We start from the raw sequence: 15,920 nt of genomic DNA, 5'->3' as shown, positions 1-15,920 counted from the left end.
GATGTAAGCCAGCTCCAGTCCCAGTGCTGGGGGTGAGGGCTCCCGGGCACGGTGTGTGCCAGGACTGAGCCCACACCCAGTGCAGCAGGTGAAGAGATGCTGGCAGCCCCAGCAGCACAGCCCTGGGAGCCACGGGCTGGCATGGGATGGGCCCACTCTGGTTTATGTCCTCCCCACACCCCTCCTCCCCAGCCAGGACATTCAATCAGGTGCCACTGACAGCTCCCACGGCAGCCACAAGATGCTGCTTCTGAGTTTTTTGTGGAACAAGTGGTGCTGCTTTCAAAAGGTTATAAAAACATATGCCTGAAGAGAATGTCGGGAACTTGGGTATTAATCTCCCTTAATTCAAAGAGCACTCAAAATAAGCGAGACAGAAATACTGTCTGGGGTGAGAAGATGCCAGAGGTCAGATTGTGCACCACTAGCTTGGGTCAAGTTCAGAAGAATAATAACCTAGCACAAAGAAAAACAATTTTCAGTGCAGTGCAGTATTGGCCCATTGCCCTCAGGGTTTGCTGGCCCAGCCATGCAGGTACCAGCCCGCACTGCTGCCACACTGCAGCCCAGGGGGCTGAGCCCAGCGGGCCAGGGCTGCCCTCAGCGCTGCCAGCCCCATCCAGGGCTGAGGATTGCTCCTGCCAGCCTTCACCCAATCCCGACACATATAACACGTCACTTGAGTTTGTTTTCATTTTGCAGCATACCTGCAGAGCAAGACATTTTGGACACATTTTCCAAGGCTTTTTACATCCTATTTCCAAGGAAAAAAAGCCCCCAGAACAAGAGCACATTCCCTATAGGGGATCATGTTGCCACCTTTGTAGTTCACTCTTCCAATCCAGGTAGTTTCAAGTCAGAAAATTAAAACGCATAAGCACACAGAATTATCTGATTTAAACAAGTTTCATTTAACAAATTATATTAAGAATACAGACAGAGTTATCACACAATGAAACTTCCCTTTGTAAAATACAGGAGGGTCATCTAAAATAAATATAAAACATAGTAACATTCATAAGATTAATGCACAGTAAAATCACTTTCAGTAACTCAACCATCTTAGAAAACCACCTTGCAACTGCATAAAATCTTTCTGCCATTTGTACGATGATATTTAAATCTGTTGCTGTTAGGAAACAATTTCACAACAAACGACCAGAATATCCAAAGTGTTTGGTTTCCCTGTGGCGAATGAACCGAGCAGCACCTCGCAGAGCTTGTTTGTGAGCAGAGGAGCAGCTCTGCCCCTGTGTGCCCCTCTGCTGGGGGACTCCCGGCAAGGCTCCAAGGCTGAGGTAATCATTGGTGTAGCGAGGCTCCTGCCTTTGGGAGGGCTCCTGGGGCTGCCGTGGGCACAGCCGGGGACACAGAGCCCGAGGGCCCTGGGGAGCAGCGGGGAGGCGAGGCCAGCACGGGCCTGGCGGCTCTGTCCCGTTCCTCTCGCGCCAGGAGAGCCCAGGCCCCGCAGCAGAGGAGGTGCCAGGGCCGGGGGAGGCATGCCCTTGAGACTAGCACCTGCCTCCATGACAGGAACTGCCAGGTCGGCAGCACGTGGCTTCAGTCTGGAGAGCTCAGGACACTGAGGGAGCAGTGGTGGGTGTGAAACCAAACAAGCCCAATGCTACAGACTACCAACAACCTCCCACAGCACAGGAGGCTCCCAGGAAACCTCCAACAAACACCGTGGGGACACGCAGGGACAGTCACAGGAAAAGTCTGACACAGTTCACTCCTATGGAACTACAGATATGAGGCGCTCCCATAAGGGAAGACACCTGCTACGACTATTCACACTTGAATTTTATCACGAAGTTCACACTCTACATCACTTTCTGGACTAACTTCTTGCCTTCCCATGATCAACACAGCAGAAAGCACAGCCTGGCCTGGGTGGCCACAAGTCACCTTGGCACATGACCATTTTCTTGCTGTGAGGAATTCAGGAGGCAGCGTGTCACTAGGAATTCACATCAGAAGGCATATTTTACAGTAAGCAAACCCCTCACTGCTGCTTTTCTGTCTCTGTTGCAGATGTATAATAATTTGGCAAACTAACTTCTCCATCAGCCACAAGATTAAACTACCTAGAGACCAGTTTTGTTCTACAAATTCAGGCAAGATAGCCAAGAACATCTGGTAAAGCTCTGCAAATTCACTTCTGTTGCTTTCCACTGACTCCTTCCCTCCCCTTATGCTCCAGAAGGCTTCTCCTCAGCCAGACAACATCCACATCAGACGCCCTGGACAATTATTGCCTGGGCCAATTCTTCCACAGTCACCTCTCAGACAGGGAGGGAGATGCAGAGAGATGCAGGTACTGGCCATGGCACATGCCAGCATGGAGGATTCACTGTAAGGATGCAAGGACCAGCCTTGCAATGAGCTGCTGTGAGTACGAAAGTCATGGAGCAGCCAATAAAACCTTCCAGTGGAAATGCTGACCTGACAGCCCTGGTCTCGGGAATTCAGCAGTGCAATAAAAAAAGCTTCCTCTGATCAGTGGACTGAGAAGTTGACACAGTCAACCACCCTGCACGGTGTCTTGCTGTGCTTCCAAGCACTGGCTCTGAGCCCTCTCCCTTTTGGAACTGCCTAGTTTTAGAGCCTGAGAGCTCTCAGCAGGTGCAGCTTTTTGTTCAGAACACCTTCATTGTGTTTGCCCCACAGGACCTGCATCTGTCCTGTCTGTGCATTTGAACCAGGCTGTCCCTGCAGTGCCGTGGTGCAGGACCACATCATGGAGAGCAAGCTCATCTCTCAAGGCTCTTTGCAGGTGAATCCTGAAGGAGCTTTGCTGGCCCAGTGTTAGAGAGGGAGAAGTAAGTATACAAATATATCCTGAAGATGTAGATGCCTGTCCCGGCCGCATATCCTGCCAGTGTTTCAAGTAGCCAGGGTTTCCTGTAGGCACTGCAGAGCAAGCTGAGCAAACCTAGCAGTTGGTATAAGTTCTAAAGCACTGATTTTCTCTTACATAAGGGACTTGAAGCACCCATTTCCCAGACACACCCAGGGAGTGTGGCACTGAGTGTGGGGCTCGTGGCTCTCAGAACCTGCTCCTTGCTGAGCCCCCTGTCTGCTCTGCCGTCCTGGGAAGAGGTGGCTCCAGGAGGGGCTCCTGGCAGCTGCCTCTCTATCTCCCAGTGGCAGGCAGTGCCCTGGAGCTCTGCAGACTGTGCTGTGCCCTGTGCAGCCCTCGTTCCTCCACCATGAACAGGGAAGGTCAGCTCTCATCCCAGAGCTATGAGGAACGCACTGCTGCAGATGGCTCCTGCCTACCTGCCGTGACCACTGAGCCACAGGAGAAGCTATAAATGGATGTCACAGAAAACTACAGAACAAATTACAAGCAGAAAAATAGAAAGACAAAAGATGGATGAGATGGGCACAGCACTACGGCACAGAGTGGATTTGAACTTGAAGTGAACCTGAGCCGAATGACCAAGCTGCCATGGTATGTTCATTTGTCGACGTCGGCATCATCAATCTGGCCTTTGTGAAGCCTGGCAGTGAGGTCTGGCTTTTCTTTACTGCAGGATAAATAACAGCTAAAAATGGTGGTGCAAGCTCCAAGTAAACGAGCACTTCCAGGGGGTCACCCAAGGGCTCCAGAGCTGGTGCACAGCTTTAACTCTTTTGCCCAGGAACAATGTACATGCAACCAAATTGGCCTCTGCTCTCCAACCACATGGCCACTCTACAGACACAGCTCCAGAAAATTATTTACCTGATTGGAAGAAGCTGAAGCAAAGATCTGGACTCAGTTTGTCCCAAATGTATTTTGTGCTCTTTATCCCAGCAGTACAGCGTGGTGCCTTAAAACCAGAAATGAATCTTTGGACAAGAATTATTTTACTTATGTACAAATAAAAAATATTAGTTGACAGTACAAATACTGCTGTTAGTTACCACTCTGTGCAACTAGCAAATGCCAGATCAATCCAAGGGAGTGCAAAGTAGGTTGGGGCACATGTACGACCCAGGCTGAGAACAACAGCATGTTACTGTTGCCATGGCAATTGCATTTCAGTGGGGTCAGGGAATCAGTATTTTACAATACAAAAAATTGTACATTTTAACTCTTACTCCAAAATTGCCATTTTGCTGCCATGATGTATGTTTGTTCTACAGCAGAGACTTGAAAGAGCAGCACAGAGTCAGATGGGCACTTGTAAATAACTTATTACAGCAATGGACTTCTCCAAGACATGCGTTTGGCTTGGGAGCAAGCCCGGTCAGCGATCACAGGGAGGCAGAGGTCAGGGTTTAATGCATCCCGCTCTCATCCTGTGCCATGTCAGTCTTCAGTGCTTCCCCATGAATGCCCAGGAAACAGGCACATCTCTTTTGTTTTAGCAGCTAGCAGGGAACATGTTAGAAAACTGTCTCAATGATGGGCAGGAGATGGCATCCCAGTTGTCAGCAGGTCCACAGGCAGCTTGGCCGGGGTCAGTGGGGCACCGCCAGGGTCTGCCAGGGTGTTGCTGCCAGCATCCATCCATCCAGAAACACAGGAGGCTTGCTGCCCTAGATCCGTATGGGCAGATGGACACCCTGTGCAAAGCGAAGGTGCTTCATCTCAGGACCTGCAGCGCACCTTGGGCACCCTGCCTGCCCGGCCAGTGCCCAGGCAGAGCCAGGGGCCCTGGCTCCCCCAGCCTAAGCAAATCCAGTGACCGCAGTGGATCTGAGACTGATCCCAGCCACAGCAGAACTTCTGTGCCCAGACCGTGGCAGAGGGACTGGCATTCACTGCAGCTGAGTTCTGCACTGGCCTGGGCGCCGCAGGAGCCTCCTGCTGCAAGGTGTGGAGAGCCAAACAGCTCCACGGCAGCTCGTGTGGCAATACCCAGCCATGTCTTCCACTGCTCCTTTCAGGGATAAGATCTCTCCATGCTCTGCGAGCTCCCGGCTGTGTTCACAGAGGTTTGCTACAGCTCTGGATTCTGTGACTGTCCTGCAGCAGGTTACAAAGTGGGGATGAGCAAGGGGCTGCGTCAGGCTCCCAGTCCTCAGTCCTGTACTCACGTGAAGAGGGGTCTGCGGCAGGGTAGGGGCAGCTGCCCAGGTGCCCGCGGTGGAGCAGTGTGTGCAGGGGCGGTGCAGCGCGGCGTGGCGGCGGCGGCCGGACACGGGGAGGCCGGGATGGTTCCATGGCTGTGTCCCGTGTCCTGCTCAGTAGTATGCACGCACACACGCTCCGGCCGCGGCCCTCAGGACGGCGGCACCGGCGGGCAGCGGGTGGGGCTGGGCGGCAGGCGGGCTGCCGCGCTCTGCTCCGTCCGGAAGCTGTAGTCGTACTGCGGGGCAAAGCAGAGAGAGGGAACTGCAGCACTGACCCACACCACAGCACCCAAGCCTGTGCTGGGACAGTGTGAGAGGCAGAAGAATGAGGGAAAACCCGGGGCTGAGAACAGCTGGCCCAGGCAGGCCCATGCCAGGTGAACCTGCTGGTACCACCTGACCCACATCAGTGACCTCCCCAGGCAGGGCTCACCCCCTGCCCCAAAACCCCACATTAACACAAACGTGACCACGCTCATCCTCTCCATAAAGCAGCTAGTCAGTAACATTCCCCCTGGCAAGTTTACTCAAGCCACTACCATCAGAATTAACATTTTTGGTTGGCAAGAGGGTGAAAATCCCTGTATACACATCCTCATGCCCCCACGGTGTCACTGCAGACAGGGGACATCCCTCGCAGGCTGGCGTGCACTGTAGCAGTGCCATCTCGTGGCACGCCGTGAGCCGCACCGCCGGCCCGCGGCCACCCTGGCCGCTGCCAGGGTGCCCGGGACAGGCCGGGGTAGCGGTGGCTGTCCCGTGGCAGGCGGGTGGCCAAAGCAACACCGTATGTTGGGGCTACCGAGGTAGGAGCTGCCTGAGACCGTGGCACACGCACTGCAACAGCCCCGTACACGGACTCTCCTCCAGGCATCTCCCAGTGCCGCATCTGTGGCTTTTGGAATGTCACAAACACGTCCCCCTGTGTGTTCCTCACAGCCGGACCAGGACACGGGATGTGCTGCCGGCAGGGCGGTCGGGGCAACCATCAGCCATGCCGGTACCTGGCCCAGAGCTGTGCCAGCTGTACCAGGGCCGTGCCACTTCCACCCAACGCCGACCTCCTTTTGGTGCCGGCTCGGGAGGACACCGGCGGGACGCTGAGCTACGGGAGCCCCGCTCCCGCCGAGCGCCCAGGGCCGGCCATGGCGATGGATCCCCAGCGAGCCCGGCCCCGGCGAGGCGGCCAGGGGCCGGCAGGGGGCGCCGCGGCTTCGTGGTGGGCCGGGCCGGGCCGGGCGGCAACGGGGCACCCCGGGCTGTGCCCGGCCTGTACCGGGCCTGTGCCCCGGGCCTGTGCCCGGGCTATACCGGGGCTGTATCGGGGGCTGTACCAGAGCTTGTACCCGGGCTGTACCGGGGCCTGTACCAGAGCCTGTACCCGGGCTGTACCCAGGCTGTACCGGGGCTGTACCCAGGCTGTACCAGGGGCTGTGCCCAGGTCATACCAGGGCCTGTATCGGAGTCTGTACCCGGGCTGTACCCGGGCTGTACCCGGGCTGTACCCAGGCTGTACCGGGGCTGTACTGGAGCTGTACCAGGGGCTGTGCCCAAGTCATACCAGGGCCTGTACCAGAGTCTGTACCCGGGCTGTACCAGGGCTGTACCAGGGGGGCTGTGCCCAGGTCATACCAGGGCCTGTATCGGAGTCTGTACCCAGGCCGTACCCGGGCTGTACCCAGGCTGTACTGGGGCTGTATCAGAGTCTGTACCCAGGCTGTACCAGGGCTGTACTGGAGCTGTACCAGGGGCTGTGCCCAGGTCATACCAGGGCCTGTACCAGAGTCTGTACCCGGGCTGTACCAGGGCTGTACTGGGGCTGTATCAGAGTCTGTACCCAGGCTGTACCCGGGCTGTACCCGGGCTGTACCGGGGCTGTATCAGAGTCTGTACCCAGGCTGTACCAGGGCTGTACTGGAGCTGTACCAGGGGCTGTGCCCAAGTCATACCAGGGCCTGTACCAGAGTCTGTACCCGGGCTGTACCAGGGCTGTACCAGGGGCTGTGCCCAGGTCATACCAGGGCCTGTACCAGAGTCTGTACCCAGGCTGTACCCGGGCTGTACCGGGGCTGTACCCAGGCTGTACCAGGGGCTGTGCCCAGGTCATACCAGGGCCTGTATCGGAGTCTGTACCCGGGCTGTACCAGGGCTGTACCAGGAGCTGTGCCCAGGTCATACCAGGGCCTGTATCAGAGTCTGTACCCGGGCTGTACCCGGGCTGTACCCAGGCTGTACCGGGGCTGTATCAGAGTCTGTACCCAGGCTGTACCGGGGCTGTACCCAGGCTGTACCAGGGGCTGTGCCCAGGTCATACCAGGGCCTGTACCAGAGTCTGTACCCGGGCTGTACCGGGGCTGTATCAGAGTCTGTACCCAGGCTGTACCCGGGCTGTACCAGGGCTGTACCAGGGGCTGTGCCCAGGTCATACCAGGGCCTGTACCAGAGTCTGTACCCGGGCTGTACCGGGCTTTTACTCCCCGGGGCCGCACCTCCCTGTCGCGATGCTGCAGCCGCTGGCACGCAATAGGCCTCATTTTTCAACACCCAAACGCATAAAGATGTCAGCTCAAACTGTTTACTAATTAACACTTAAAAAGACACAAATTAGATATGCGTGGCTAAGAGCAATTATAATCAGGACGAATCTCTCCAGTCATTGGGGAACTGAGGAAACTCCTAATTGCTGGAACCAATGTTTTAAAATCTGAAATCATGCCAGTTAGCAAATATGTTCATTTAAAGAACATTTCATGTGACTGCACTCAGGAGAATTGACTACAAACATGCAAACAAGGAAAAATATTTCTGTGTAAAATTAAAATTTTAAGCTCTTCTAGATTTACAACTTCTTCATTAAATATATTTGCAAAAAGCAGCCCATGAAAACTTGTAGCAATTCAGTGGTTAAATGAACTGCCTTCCTTATCACTTTAAAAGGAATGATGAATATTGGATGCTCCCTTTACTAATTAGACTCTCTCTAGACGTTTCACACCACGCCAAGCGCAATTGAAGACAGGGTGCACCCTGCCAGCGGCCAGACTGCCCTGGCTGCACAGCATCCACCACAGAGCTGGAACAGTGACAGTGCCACCACCCTGGCTACCACCTGCACCTGCCCAGGCGCCTGCTCAGTGACTCTACCCTACCCAGGGCAGGCAGGGGTAAAGGACAAACCCCCAGAGCCCTGCTGGGAGACCTGGCAGCAGCACTGTCTGTCCTACACTCTCCTCTCTGTCCTACATCCACCAAATTAGCCATGAAGTGATGGCATGTGCTGCCTACACCTGCACCTCACCACCTCTTCATAGCCCAGCTCTCTGAGCTCTCCCCTGGGCACAGCTGTGCCATCCTGGGGCAACAAGAGCAGTTCAGGTGCAGTCCAGGATTTGCACCTATTTCCATCATTTTCCTGACAGGGTAGAGTCCTGAAATTCAGCTGCCTGCAGCTTGGAGGATGGGTGCATACATCTGCAAACGTGGTGACAGAGAACAGTAATTCTTAGAATTCTTTGGGAATATTTTTTGCGAGGCATCTTGCTCCAGGGAGAATGTTCTGGCTGCTTTGGATATCCAGAAGATTTGCTGTAATGGTGCTATTGCTTGCAAGGGAAATAAAGCCATGCCGAAATTCACAATATTTATATGTGTAGCTCTCTATGTGCAGACAAGATGCTTCATCAAGGAATATGGGCTGCATAATCATACTTTTCATTATGCTGGAACGCACACAGCCTGCTACAGAGCAGGAGCTGTGCGAGAGCGGGCAGGTCTTGGCCTCTCCTCCCTGCCCACAGAAATAATTGCAGTGCTAGTGTCCCCACTCTCCACAGGCCTGCGAGGGCACAAGCAGGGCTGTGCAGCCCAGCCCTCTCCAGGCAGCGCCCAGGCTGCCAGACCTCTCCCACACCAGGCAACACACAGAGGTGATGCAGAAGCAAATTCAGCACCACATGGATTCCCCTGTGGCCTAAGGGACCATCTGCTCCCTGGCCAGCTCAGGGCAAGAGTGGGACAGCAGCCAGGCACGGGCAAGGGCTGCCAGCCCTGAGCACGCCCCGCTCGCAGGGTCCCTCCTGACAGACACTGCCAGTCCCAAACAGAGAGGTGGCATCTGTGCCACGTGGCAGACCGCAGTGCCTGAGGCACTGGGTGCATCTGTCAGCCACTGCCCTGTCAGGCAGCATCCTCAGATCCACCACTGCAGCCACTGCAGTCCCACGGGGTGCCTGCAAAAGCCCTGCCAAGTGGGCCTGACCATCTTCTTGTACTCAGACAAAACTTTCAGGCACAAGAGGGTGGATCTGGGAGAGACAAGAAAAGTATCTTCCATAAGGGAAGGGTTCTTGAAAACAAGTGAACACAGCCCTCGTGATTTGCTCAGTGCCTGTCTGGCTACTTACCTCCTTTTCAATTTCTGCAAGGGTTTTGATTGTGATACCCAAGAGATCAACCGGCTGCATCTGGCAAGAAAGAAACAAAAATGTCAAATTCAGGGTCAGGGAGGGGGTGTCTGTTTGTTTGTTTGTTGTTTTGTTCTGTTTCAAGTCAGCAAACACTCCATCACTAGAGATTTAGAGGCGCCATCTGTAAACACAGGCATGATCCTGTTCCTCATTCCAGCAGGAGAGTGAACAGCAGGCGGTGTTGCTCTCCCTCAGCAGACAGCTGACACTCACCTTGGGGCTGCTCCGTGCAGGCAGGCCTGCCCCCTCCCCACTGCAGGGTGGCTCCGTAACTGCACGGCTTCTGTGGCTGCAGCTCGAGGTGTGAGCAGCACCAGCTGCAGGAAGCCCTGACCAAACTGACCATATGGTGGCAATGGTGTCTAAAGGATCCGCGGGGAGGATTAGCACGACCTAATCTCTCTGCATTTGTCCTCACAGCAGGGACTTCAGATTTCTGGGAATAATGGCCCATAAACAACCCTCTCAGAAAGCAAGGGATGTGAAAAACCGCTGTCAGCAGGAAGAAGAAAGCAAAAAGCTGGAGCACTACTGAAAAATCAGACACAGCTGATGGCCCAGTGTTTGCCTTAACAGCTTCCTGTAAATTGATTTTTAAAAAGATGCTGCTTTAGGATCAGATGGATTTGGGAACTGGTAGTGGGATGCTGAATCTTTGAGCTCTGGATCATCAACCTTAACAAGCACTGGTCCAGTGGCACCCAGAGGTCATTCTGAACCAGGAGCAGTGTTTCTGTTTGGTGAAGCAGACGTGCCCTGCTGTGCTGGCAGCAGCACCTGCTGTGGAGCAGGCAGCACCCAGTGCCCTCTCCAGCTCCCCCACAGCCAGGCAGGACCCTGGGCACAGCTGATGGCACTGGAGTGCACTGTGCCATTAACAAGGCCCTGAACTTCTGCAGTGACAACAGGAAGTAGTAAAGCTGTTGGCACTATGCCATCCTCACAGCAGGTAAATGCAGGAGAGCTCCACCTCTGCAGCTTTCTTTACAATCTATGCTAAGAAATTAGAAATGCTTTCAGCACCAGGGAGTCCCACTGCCATTCCTATTTTTGATGGTAATAAACCTTGAAATCCCAGGACAATTCAGTTTTAGAAGCAATCTGGCAAAAGCCTTTCCCATCTAACGGGCAGCTATTGTGACATGCAACCTCGGCCCATCTCAAGCACTGGGTATGTATTAGGCCCCACAACAGAATAGCTCCCAGAAGCAGGTAATTTGTCTTGATGTTTTGTGATCACTCCCCATGAAACAATGGATTTCAGACACTGGAGAACAACAAACTCACCCCTTCAGGAGCACAGGCAAACTTCTCCGAAATCATAAAAGGCACTCCATCCATTGCTGAAAGGGACAAGACATCACATGTGACGTTTCCAGCTGCCTTCTGACATGCAACTTCACACATTCCCAGTGACAGATCAAGTGTTCACAGCACTGACACATGACTGATTGCTCCCAAACGTTACTGCCAGCCTTTTTGTCCCTTTAAACTGCCAGTGGTTTCTTTACATTTAAGACATAGCTGGGTCAGTCCCTACCAAGCCAGGAATCCAACAAATTCTCCTTGCTCTATCCATATACAATTTCATGGCCTCAATTTTGCATTTTCCAATTTCGTGCAGCTGGCAAAGCAGGACAGTATTTGAAACTAGAAGGACTCAACTTCTATTTATCACCTCCTCACCAAACCAGTTCAGCACTCGGCGGTGTCTGAGCAGAAGAATAAGGGACAGTTGGTTCAGGGGACTTGCAGCCCCCAAAGCAGTCAGCACCACCACCTGTGTAGCAGGCAGTAAGCTGCCAGCACCTGGGCAGGATGATGGCAAACACTGGGGGCCAAGCACCCTCCCCAGCCTGGCTGTTGCTAGTGTAAACTCAATAGTGAGCAGTGGCTCAAACACTAGCAAACCACATCTGGAGGATGTAAACCAGCGGAATATGAAGACAGACATGAGCACATGACACCACATGGCACAGCCTCATGTCACATGGCCCAGATCTTTCTGCAGCATAGCCTTAATGGTACTCAGAGCACTGTTTGCCTTTATACCATCTTGTACATTCATCCTAGTGCAATGATGTTCAGTGTTTGAGTCTTGCTATCACCATGTCACAGGAAGCCTCCCACAAGACGTGGTAGTACAAGGGAGACATTTTTAAAACACGTAACTCAACAATTTGCACAGAAGACTGAAAAGGGCATGTTTCGAAGGCAGCTCACACCCCAGATACACCCCCTTTATTGCACTTACACCTTTAACATCTGAAGTCTTTAAATTTCAACTCTGAAAGAAAAAAAACTTCAAATCAGAGCAAATTTAAGCCCTGAGAGGCCCTCCACTGATCATCAAATAGGGTTTTCTTTCAGAAAGCATCTGCACCCACAAACCCGGTGCTCCTCTCTCTGCTGTTTCTAACTTCTACAGCACCACTGAGGTACCATGTTAGTGATTAAACAAGGGTCAATTAAGAAGACTCAGCCTTTTACATTTGCTTTGTCTACTTTCAATATAAACCCCCCCTCCACTGGAGTAATTTTGTTATCAAAGGTGCTGCGTGGCAGCCACAGCGCAAAGGAAAACAAAAGGAAACAGATGAAAAGCAGCATCACCAAATCCAGGAAGTTTTAAACTGAAAGACCATCTGCACTTGTTATCCGACAGGAGCCCTCTTTGATCAGCCACACGCCAGCTTTAGTAAAGCAATCTAAAGCCTGAGCTAGGGAGAGTGTGCGTCCCCAGAGCCCCCGTCCCTGCTCCGGCCCACCCGGAGCTCAGCACGCACAGCAAAGCAGCAGATAAAAGCAGGGTGAGCCAAAGGCTCCGCAGCGCAATTAGCACTCTCCTAAACAAACGAGCTTCAACAGAGCTGTAATTAAGCAGGCCTGTAATTAAGTATATGCCCTTTATCATAACGATCATGCTTAAAAATGGCACGATGCATGGAAGTGTGTTATTAATGCTGTGCTCCCCAAGCGCGGGAGCGTGTGCGGAGCTGCCGTGTCAGGCCCGTCACCAGCCTGCTGCTAAAATGCATTAAAGGCAGAAAGCAGAAAACAAGGTGCTCGTTCAGCGTCTCCTTTCTCAGCCAGGCACCGGTGTCACGAGGGTTTAAATACCACCAGTTCTGGAAACTTTACAGAAACGAAGCCCTGGGCGGCCACTGCCACTGCCTGCCCCAGCACCAGGAGGGCAGCAGCCCTCACCCCCTCACCCCGTGGCTCAGCTGGGCTCCAGGAGCCCTTTGGCCAGCCAGGGGGCTGCAGGCAGGCAGGGGGACCCCCAGGACAAGATGCATGGGGAGCAGTGCTCCCCCCTTGCATCTGCTCTCCCTGGCTGAGCAAGTGCCCTGAACAAAGCAAATGCTCTGGGGGCAGGAGCCTTCTGTGCCCCCCACCTCACCTGTGGGGTCCCCTGCTCGCAGGATGAGACACCCACTGCTGCTGCCCAAGATGGGCTTTTTCACATTCACAACGACTCCAAGGGTGTGCTCTTCTCCCTCAAATGAACAAAATAAAATCGGGTTTCAGAAGGAAAACTGTTTCCGACGGCTGTTTGCTGCCTCCCAGGACCAACTCCTTCCTGAGGGTCACAGCTAATTAACTCAGGCACTGCAATTAGTTAAAGAGTTGAAAGGAACCGGCAGCCAAAGCCAACCTCGCAAAGCCCAGCCCCAAAGGACAGTGTTCCCATGCATCCCTGACAGCAGAAGGGGATGGATGCCTCGGTGAGGCGAAGTGGACGTGTCCCTTCATCGGTGCAGGACCACCGAGCACACAGCCTGCTGGCTACTCCTTCACTGTGATTTACCAGGACTTGCTCTCGGGCCCTAGTGGGGAGGACACCAAAGCATGCTCTATAATTCAGCTTGCTAGCTCGCTTAGAAATCCTCTCTTTAATCTGTGAAAGTATTGTCACCCTTCTCTAAGCACTCGAGAGATGCTGCCTTCTGTGCTGCAGACTCCAACTAAATCTCAGTTGTCAAATTAGTAATTCATCTTTCTTGAATAACTATATTTTTAGCCAAGCTACCAGATTTAAATAATCAGACCTGCCAATGCTACCCTAATTTAAACATGCTGACGAACTTTCACAGGCAGCATCAGCTAACATAATGAGTTTCTGGATGACAAAGAACTTCAGACGGTAGTTCTCTACACTACCCAGCGTAATAAGCACTTGTTCTTTTCTACAATGTGCACATAAAAGAGAAATCTAAATAATAGTTGCTGTAATTATCTTGAAAAATATGTGGTGATTAATGGTGATTATGAAAATCTGTATAATTGTTCGCTAACGCTCCAAAGATCAGATGTTCTCTTGAAGCAACCATCAGTGGAGAAGTTGGAAACACAAAAGCTTCCAAGCTGCCGTCCATGAGAATGGGATGACCCGTGCCAGCTCAGCCCTCACCCTGCCGTGACCTCTGCCCGAGGTTCCAGGATGTCCACCATGTGACACGTGTGTCATTGTGGCTGAAAGCACCAAGTTCAACCTGTTATTTATGCAAATAATTAATTACTCTTGTATCCAACTCACAGTTTGTCATGACACATTAATGACTTGATAGACTTCTATGAACTAGTGAGCACAGGACAGCAGAGCGCTTTTATCGTCATTTAATTTAAAAACGATCCTGTGTGAAATTATCTAGTTGTGAGTGATGGAAGCATAAAGAACAGACTCAGCAAAGCTTCTTTTGGATCATTGCTTTATTAATGGTAACGTCAGGGAAATGAAAAATGCTAACATTGTCATATTTAACTCCTGGGTACAGATGAATCGCTGCCTCAGAGCCTGGCAGGCTCCGTTTGCACACTGCAGTGAGCGCTAATTCCTCATACCCCGATTGTGGGGATACAGAGCCACAGAAGAGTTTATACACCTTAACTCCCAAGGAAATAACAGCTGTTTCTGCATTAAATTCTCACCATAAGCTTTTATAGCTTTGGATTTCTTTATTGCTGTTTTTGCATAGCCTGTTACACTAGAATTTTCAATTTCTGATATTAAAAATATTTAAATAAATAAACAAATCCCTTGCAAAATGTTTTCCTGCATGACTGAAAATGAGGAACTGCTAATCCAAACCAACAAAAAACCCAACACTGAGTGCACTACTACCACCTTTAAAATTTAAATGACCTTAGATTTTAGAAAGGGCTTCCTCTAATGCTGCAGAACTGTTCCAATTTTCCCCAGACCTGAATGCTAACAGAGTGTTTATCCTTTACCAAGAAGAGTATTTCATAAACCAGCCTACAGCAACACCATAAAACCAGCAGAGCTCCCCTGCTTAGAGAACACTTGATTTTCAGCTAAATGGCACCAGAGGAATCTGAAAGCAGATTGAGAATCAGGGGCTGGCACAGAGATTTAAACAGCAACCTGAACAGTAAATGTGTGTGTTCTTTGTGCTACAGTGCACCGAGGCCCATATGGAACCACACCAAATCACTGACGGCAAAACCTCAGGGCCAAAACCAAAAGCAGCCTTTCCTGACAGCTCCTGCCAAGCCAGCTGCACAGGGAACCTGCAGCTGTCCCAGCTGTGCTCCCCAGCTGCAGACACCAACCCCAAGACGCACACTACAGCTTCTTTGTGTCATACAGAGAAGCACAGAGGTGCAGGCAGGGGCACAGGCAGGGGCACAGAGGGGTGCAGGGCTCATCTCTGCTTGCCCAAGGTAAGCATGAGCACGAGCCCAAGCTCATGAAAGCCCCAGAGCACTTCACGTGGCTGCGGGGGCAGCTGCAGGTCCTGTGGCTCTGGACAACAGGAGCTGTGCCCAGGGCTGTCGAGGGGACACAGCCAGCTGGGAATGCCCAGCCCAGTGCCCAGTGCCCGGTGCCCGGTGCCCAGGCCTGGCCAGGCAGCAGGATGGCAGCAGCACCAAACCACCCAATGCCTGGTGCAGTGAGCGGGACAGCAGGGTCCTCCTGGGCTGGGGAAGGAACTTCTGCTTTGGGAAAGCTTTACAGCTTTCCTGTTCCTCTTGAAATGACTTTGATTAAAAAACCAGACCTGGACTAAATTTTCATTTTTGCTAATTTGATTGTCAGCCTTGATTTTCTTCGTTTCCTGCATAGCTCATGACATGGCACAATTAGTTCTTTACTGCTAAGATCAAGCCATGAAAACACTTGAAAAAGTACCCCTGGATTTGATTATTTTCTTTTTTAAATAAAGTGAAGGTTAAGTACCGCATGGTGACGCCTAAGGAGCACCTCAGCACTGTGACTCCATCAGCACCAGAGAACATGGAGAGACTTCAAACAAGCTCTTCAAATTGCAAGTGTTTAGGAGCTCTTGATTTTATTATTTTTTAATAAAATGTCCCCTTTGAAGTCTCTGCACCACACTAAACTTCAAAGATCACACCTTA

The 15,920-nt window shown here is 52.1% G+C and overlaps 1 protein-coding gene across 5 annotated transcripts in view; it reads right to left on the bottom strand.

Moving 5' to 3' along the window:
- Positions 1 to 887: 887 nt before the first annotated feature.
- MVB12B (multivesicular body subunit 12B) overlaps positions 888 to 15,920 on the bottom strand; it is a 57,076-nt gene continuing 42,043 nt past the window's right edge. For all 5 annotated transcript variants that reach the window (XM_077189259.1, XM_077189260.1, XM_054646145.2 and 2 more), the window contains 3 exons: positions 10,821 to 10,876; positions 9,471 to 9,530; positions 888 to 5,303 (listed from right to left, as the gene is read on the bottom strand). In XM_077189259.1, coding sequence (XP_077045374.1) covers positions 5,217 to 5,303; positions 9,471 to 9,530; positions 10,821 to 10,876 — 203 coding nt within the window. In that variant the 3' untranslated portion in view covers positions 888 to 5,216. The remainder of the gene's footprint in view (positions 5,304 to 9,470; positions 9,531 to 10,820; positions 10,877 to 15,920) is intronic.

The sequence above is a fragment of the Agelaius phoeniceus genome, chromosome 21 (genome assembly GCF_051311805.1).
Source record: "Agelaius phoeniceus isolate bAgePho1 chromosome 21, bAgePho1.hap1, whole genome shotgun sequence".
Classification (NCBI taxonomy): Eukaryota; Metazoa; Chordata; class Aves; order Passeriformes; family Icteridae; genus Agelaius; species Agelaius phoeniceus.
Note: the sequence above shows the minus strand (reverse complement) of the source record. Positions and strands in the feature narration are given on the sequence as shown.